This window comes from Octopus bimaculoides, chromosome 13 (assembly GCF_001194135.2).
Source record: "Octopus bimaculoides isolate UCB-OBI-ISO-001 chromosome 13, ASM119413v2, whole genome shotgun sequence".
Taxonomy (NCBI): domain Eukaryota; kingdom Metazoa; phylum Mollusca; class Cephalopoda; order Octopoda; family Octopodidae; genus Octopus; species Octopus bimaculoides.
In genome coordinates this window covers 35,167,567-35,175,485 of record NC_068993.1, presented here as the reverse complement: position 1 = coordinate 35,175,485, position 7,919 = coordinate 35,167,567, and the positions used below count along the sequence as shown (strand labels likewise).

Below are 7,919 nucleotides of genomic sequence, written 5' to 3'. Positions count from 1 at the left end.
GTGTATTGATATACATATATATATGTATGTATATATATATATGTGCCTAAATATATATGGATATATACTTATGTGTATATATATATATCTATATGTTTGTATATATATATATATGTGTGTGTGTGTTCGTGTGCGTGTGTGTGTGTGTATTGATATACATATATATATGTATGTATATATATGTATACATATGTTAGTGTGTCTGTGTATGTGCTTGTCCCTCACCACTGCTTGACAACCGATGTTGGTGTGTTTACATCGCTGTAACTTAGTGGTTCGGCAAAGTGTCCGCTCGAATATGTACCAGGGTTTACAAAACGTAAGTACTGGTGTCGATAAATTCGACTAAAATTCTCCTAGGTGGTGCCCCAGCATTGGCAGAGTCTAATGACTGAAACAGTTAAAAGATAATATATATATATATATAAGGAATTGAACGATTGTGTACTAAATGGTACACCCGATAACTTTTTTTTTAACTTATAAAAGTTTTCCACTTCGATATATAATCAAGATGTAGTTTTGGTAGTTCTTTCGCCGACACAAGTTTTGTACTGAGCCTTAGCTTCGTATCACCTCGCTGTAAATACTCAGAATGAAGAGACAGATGTGACAGCGAACGCACTGTAACATCGACAATTGTTACATTGATTCAATACTGCCGTAGTAAAATTTCATCTGGACGAAACCGAATGAAAGATTAGCTGAGTTAGGCTTGCCTGCTTATATTATAATGCCTATTATTTTTTCCTCGCGGTGACTTTAATATTTTCAATGATCTACTTTACCTATAATAAGATGCAGAATCCACATCAGACATTTTCACTGATTTCTTGTCATGTATGCATGTCATGCGTCTATTGTTTTCATGGATTCTTTCCAATTTACATCTAATCGAAAGACAAACGGAAATGGACATTAATTTGTTAACTTCAAGCAATTATATTCTCATTCTCATTTTTGTTTTATAACTAAAAGAAAATTTGTTGCATTTTTCTTCTTATTTTTATTAGCTATCGCCACAAAACGAAAATGAAACGAAAGTATTTTCAAATTACATTTATAATTTTACTGATTACGATTTCTACTAGATTTCTCGTCTAGTCTTTTCGTAATTACTTTTCTCTTCAATGATTATAACTATCAATGGTGCTACACTGAGATGTAGATATTTAAGCTTCAAACTATTCTTTTGTTTGACGCCAGAGTGAATTATACCAGTAAAGCTTCGGCATACTGAAGCAAGAAACAATCTAAGCAGGAAAAAAATATTATTGACTACTTGCATTGTCTCATTCCAAAGTTATGTAATATTTCTTTGTATTTGTCTTATTTCAACATTGTTTTATTAGATCCAGTTCATTAGCCGTTAGCTAACGATATGTCATGAGTTCAAATTCCTTGGCGTAGTTTCGCTGAGTCATTTGTCTTCTCAACAAAGGTAATAGTTAAAACAATTTAATTGCAGGAACAAGATTATGTTGACAAATGCTGAATGCTACTATATTATGATCTAAGTAACAGACGTTATGTTCCAATATTGTTTACAGAAATTTTTCATAATGGCGGAATTTCACATATGCTGAAATAGGTCATTATATGCTGGAATACGCGATTATCACTTTTCCTTTTGTCGCTGTCGTCGTGTGATGTCGTCGCTATTGTTGACGTTGCTGTTGTTATTGTCGTTGTTGTCGCCTATTAATCTCTGATGTGCCTTGGTTAAGGAAACTTGTCCAAACACAGCTAACTATTAGTATCGGTATTTCAATGTATAATTTGTGTGTTGAAGGTAGTCTGGTGTATTTTGAAGAAAATCGGTAGATATGTCCCAGTAAAGATAGTCAAATCGGATGGTCTTGACTGCATATTCCTGTGTACGACAGTATATTCATTACTTCTATGTGCATGAGAATATGTGCATGAGAATATATATCTATATCTCATGCATGAGAATATATCTATGTGCATGAGAATATATCTATGTGCATGAGAATATATCTATGTGCATGAGAATATATCTATGTGCATGAGAATATATCTATGTGCATGAGAATATATTTATGATTCGGCGTTTGTTCCGTTTCACATAACAATTACTCGTAAATAACTTGACAATTACATTTTATAAGAAGTATGGCTGGTTAGGCTGATTGAGGGAGTAGAGTGTCAGATCTAATGCTGTCTTGGTATCTTCTGAAATAAACAAACACAATTTTTGTCATATGAGAATGGCACACCAATCTGTAGTGAAGTGACGCAAATTGATTTGTGTCGTTGAAATATCATCGATTTCACATTGGAACGATGTCACTTACCTCACGTCATTAACGCTCTTGGTAAAATAGTTAAATACTAAAATTCTTCCTTTTTCCTTTTTGAACTCTAAAGTTGTTTCGAACTCAAATATGATAGGTACTTATTAATATACTAACGAATGCTGAAAGATACAAATATCTTTTCAGTCACCAGAAAATCAATGTAGTAGAAGATGAAAATATGTCTACTGATTCAAATATATTTCTGTGCTTTAGATATTACTCCATTACTAATGTTATAGAACGATATCATGTTATCTGTCAGAAAATGAACTCCCAAGTTAAGGTAGTCAAGTTTGACAAGAGAACTACTGAAATAGATATTTTAAAAGAACTAGTCTGTTTTCATTTATTTATTTTTTCCGATTTTGGCGAATTTCTTTTTTCTAAAAGAAGAAATGAGAACCGAACAAAGGAGTTGAATAAATAGTGTTTGCATGACCCAACATCGGTACTGTGTAGTGCTAATGTCAAATGCTTCTTCCAAGCTATATAAAATCAATATTTTGCATTAATTTTCCTCGTGTATACAAACATTAAATAATTTCAATGGGATGCAGATGATTGAATTAGGTTTATCGGGTGAAGTTTTGCTTATTTGCATTTCAATAATTCTGCATTGTGTTCTTCAGAACATTACCCTGTTTTCAACATACATATAGAAGAATACTTTATCACACTAAATATTCGCTGTAGGGAATGATGACTTGAACAAAACCTCACCGGTTAGCTGCTCGGTTATACCCTTCAGTAAAACAGCGATGGAAAGAAGTCAGGAGGCTGTGCAGTACACTTCAATGACAACTCACCAATGATGCAATCTTTCATATTAACCAATGTGGATTGAATTTGATATCGTTGTTGTAACAACAATAAAAATAAAAAAATAAAATAGCATTCTACATAAGAAAATCAAATTTGGGCTGACTAATCTAGCATTGAATTAATGCAAACCATCACTATCCATATTTTATAAACTTTTTCCCCTGTTTTAATTCAGTTTTAAATTATGGTTATTTTAAAGTCCAGGATCGAAGTCAATGTAATTATTTCAAATTTTCTCAACTGTTATATTGTTTGCGACAATATAAACTATCATGACTTCTGCCGTAATTTATTTCGGTTGTATATTGCACTAACTTGTTGCGAATTCTGCGAAATGTTTAATTTTCTGTTTCTTCGACGTATAGTTATACAGTAACTGAACAAATTATATTTAACCAGATTACCTGGTTTTATTTCTAGTTACGTTGATTGCAATGTAGCTAGCAAAATGAAAGTAAAATCCAAGCAAACTGCAGTTCATGAGTCACGATTTGATCTAATTTCAATTTTCAGTTATGAATCTCAGTTGCCGCTACTTCACATTATCTTGAATCGAAATGTTCCTCACGTTATCTTGGATATTACTGTTGTTCAATCTCGTAAGACTCTCGCCTAAATAAGTACTCGATTATAAAGATTTAAAAATTAATGTGATCATCCCTTATAACTGATTATTATTTCCAATCTATTCAGTCATTGGGATATACCCCAGTATCGCCGCATCATTCTAGAACAGTGGTTCCCAAAGTGGGCGGTATTGTCCCTTTGTGGGCGGTGGAAAGTTCCAATAGGGCGTTGAAGAAAAGTAGGGTGATAATGGGGGTAGTGATTCATGTAAAAAGTGGGGTAGGGATTCATATAAAAACAACAAAATAATAGGTTCATTAGGTTAAGTTTTATTTGTGAAATACAATTGCTCTGAATTTGCTTCAGAAAGAGGTCTATGTTTGTGATGGTTAGTTGGGTAGGGGGACACTAGGAATGTGGCCTGGGTGTCAGGGGAGCGGCAGCCCGGAAATGTTTGGGAACCACTACATGGAGCCTACTTCTTATTTTAATGATTGGTACATATAAATTTTAAAGTTTTCTTCCTTCAAAAGTCGATACATAGGTAAAAAAAAAGTGAGAGAAACCTAAGTAGAACTTGAACTCAGTATGTAAAGGAACAACTAAACATCGCAAAACATGATGGCAGAAACAGTAGCTAACTCTCCCTGAAATCTTACTAAAATTTGTTAGGAATGTAAAGAGATGTGTATTCAAGAGGATGCTGTCCTGGATGTAATAATTTTAAAAATGGATGTTCAGGTAACAAAAGCACATCGCATCGTTCACCCTCCATTTGCCAAGAAACTAAGTTTTCTGCCCTAAGAAATATATTAATTGCACTAAATGACTTTTCTCGCCAGAATAGAAATTACTTTTAGGCTATATCTTTCTCTCTTACTCTAAAGAAATTTATATTTATATTCCACCACTATTTCTTTTTTTAATACGGAAATAGATTTAAAACACGAGATCACCAAAGTAATTTTTATTATGTTATTGTTGTTGTTCTTGAAAGATATTTTAAAGAACATATATATCAGAATATTTCATCATTATTACATAAACATATTACATTATTGCCATTAATCTTTCGTAATGCACTTTCTGACACATGCGAAAAATTACATTACTGTCAAGGCTTTTACAAATATTTATTATTGGATTAAGAAATTTGAGACTCGCAGAATTCTTAGGGCGTCATACAAAATGACTTGCAATATCATTTATTTACCGTTACATTCCGATTTCAAATTCTGCTGGAAACAACTCCTTTTAACTATCTGAGGTCAGCAACTAAAATCGGTCTTTACCGAACAGTGAACATTTACGAAGGGGTGCTGAAAAGTTCCTGATTTTAAGGGTATCGTAGAAGGCCTAGTTCGAGGCACACACTTCCTAGTTCTTTTATAGGGTTTAGAAAACTGCATGACCACTGCCATAAGTGTCTGAATCTGAGAGCAGAATATGTTGAATGAAATCATAATTAACTGATCCTCCTGTATTTTCTTTTACCCCAAAGCCAGGAACTTTTCAGCACTCCCTCGTCCATTAACGCCAAGTCTTCTTCAATTATTTTACAGTTCAATAGTATTACTTCATTAACTGACTTATTTTCGCATCGAGTAAAATATCGCGTTTTATTTAGTCTCGAATTTTATGTTCTGAGTTCAAATCCCGCCTAAATTAAATTTGTCTTTCATTCTTCCACTGTCGATAAAATAAAGTACTAGTCAAATAGTGAGTAGATATAATCCACTAACCTTTTTCTCATGAATTTGAAGCATTAGAACTCTCTCAAAAATTATTAACGGTACCATTAAAGGGACGAAATATTACAGAAACTGTAGTGCGATGGAGGAATTGGAACACTATATTTACGTAATTTTTTATTCATATTTCATTCTTTCGGGACTGATAACATAGATAGTATTGAATTATTGAAGTGGATGTAATCCACTACAGCATCTACCACCTACAATCAACTCTTGGAAAAATGTAAAAGCAAAAGGATGTGTATGAGATTGTGTGTATGAGTGTATGCGTATGTGCAGTGTGTAATCTGTGTGTGTGAGTGTATGTATGTGTGTGTGTGTGTGTATGTGTGTGTGTAATATTTGTAAAGTGCACGTTAATTGTCCGGTGTATAACCATTATCTTAGAAAATCGTTGTTCCATTCTAATGTGGAGATGCAGCTTGTAAAGAGAATTCATGGTATTTTAGTGAAATCTTTTGCGAAATGACTCCTTGGTTATAAAGATTACAGAATATTCTTACAAAAATTCAAGTCTGGGGGCATATTGTAAAATTATATACATCTTGATATAAGTAAAACATAAATATATTATTTTATAATGTTCCCTCCAAATTTGCGCTTGGGCATATGCATACATACATACATGTGTGTATGTGTGAGGAGAGAAATAACTAAATCATCAGTGGCATTTATTTGTAGAACAATGATGAATTAGGGTATATTACAAAACATGGACGGTAAATTCGTGTTTTATTGAAATTCTCTCAGCTTCCAGAGAGGATGGACAATCGCTTAGTGGCAGTTGGTAATAGCTTCCAGTACGAAAGTAAGATACACCCAATAGTCATCTATATTAAATCGAAAGCAATTTTGAAAAAGGAAAGAGACTGAATTACTGGAAATAAGTAATAAAAGAAAATAGGTAAAATATTCACAGGAGATTTAAAATCAATAATACTCTAGTCATTTGGTTTTCTTTCTTACCCAGTTGTACCTCTTCCTTTGTTTTGTCAAATATTTCAATTTTGTTAATGTAAATAATTTCTGATGTTTTCTAGAGAATTTCTTGCAGCCTTTTCTCAATAACATTTTGGATTGGTGAAAATCAAATGATACATAGATGTCATCTCTTAAGGAAAGAATTTCTGCAATCCAGATACTTTTAGATCTTGTTGTCATATCTCTTCAGTGTCTGTGCTAATAACTTTGAGAGAAGCATGAAGATCCCATAAAGTCCCTATCCCTTTCCAGCTCAAACTTTAACCCATATGTTTCATTTTGGATCCCTGTAGTCATAATATGATTACTAATAAAAAAAGTCATTTTTCAAGCCTTGTAGAAGGGCGAGCTGGCAGAACCTTTAGCACGCCGGGCCAAATGCTTTTGCCGCTACGTTCTGAGTTCAAATTCTGCCAAGGTCGACTTTGCCTTTTCATTCTTTCGCGGTCGATAAATTAAATACCAGTTAAGCACTGGGGTCATTATTATTATTATTATTATTATTATTATTATTATTATTATTGTTATTGTTGTTGTTGTTGTTGTTATTATTATTATCATTATTATTATTATTATTATTATTATTATTATTATTATTATTATTGTTGTTGTTGTTGTTATTATTATTATTATTATTATTATTATTATTATTTCCCTCTATCTTTAATTTGGCGCAGTCACAGAATCGGTATGACCTCGAACAATATGTACGACAGTTCTTGCAACCCTTACAAGTCAGACAAAATGCATTGAAGTTTATTTTTAGTTTCGTCACTATAAAATCCTAGTTCAAATCCGGTCAAATTTGATTTCCATCATTATTATTTCAAGATCAATAAAAATATACTGGTAAAATACCAAGGCAATTCGATCAATCAAACAACCAATCTAAGAAGAATCAATATTGTTTTCTATTTCAGTTATTGGACGCAAGAGTAGGTGTCCTTGGTGGAAGTGCAGTAGAAGCCTTCATTAATCGTATTCACCGGCCGATTTTCCATGCATCACAAAATTATTTAGTCAATTCATCTGATACTGGTATCCGAATGTTAATGTAAGTAAACCCAAAATATTCTGAAATTCTTCAGTGTTTGTGGAGTATTTATTCTTTTCATTATATCGTGTATGACATCCCTTCCATGCCAATATGATAATCATAAAATTATATACAAGCGAATTAAGACAATTAAATAATATAAATACTGGATATGTTTGTAAGTGTCAAATTTTTACACACTGAGACATTTGTTTTGTGGTTGTGTATTTCATCTGACAGAATGACTTCAGAATTAAAAATAAAGTAACAATGCGACAATACAATACAATATTAAGACAGTAAAAAATATGCTTTTAGAAACTTAAAGAAAATATGAAATACAGAAATTTTACTGATTAGACTAACTACACAAGGAAGATAATCAATTTGTATGTATGAACATATATGAGTGTGTGTGTGTGTGTGTGTGTGTGTGTG

General features: G+C 32.5%; 1 protein-coding gene across 2 annotated transcripts in view; it reads left to right on the top strand.

Annotated features, from left to right (window-relative positions):
- LOC106880606 (glutamate receptor ionotropic, NMDA 3A) overlaps window positions 1-7,919 on the top strand; it is an 847,266-nt gene that overhangs the window by 631,398 nt on the left and 207,949 nt on the right. For both annotated transcript variants that reach the window (XM_052972428.1, XM_052972427.1), the window contains exon 5: window positions 7,366-7,499. In XM_052972428.1, the coding sequence (XP_052828388.1) occupies window positions 7,366-7,499 (134 nt within the window). The remainder of the gene's footprint in view (window positions 1-7,365; window positions 7,500-7,919) is intronic.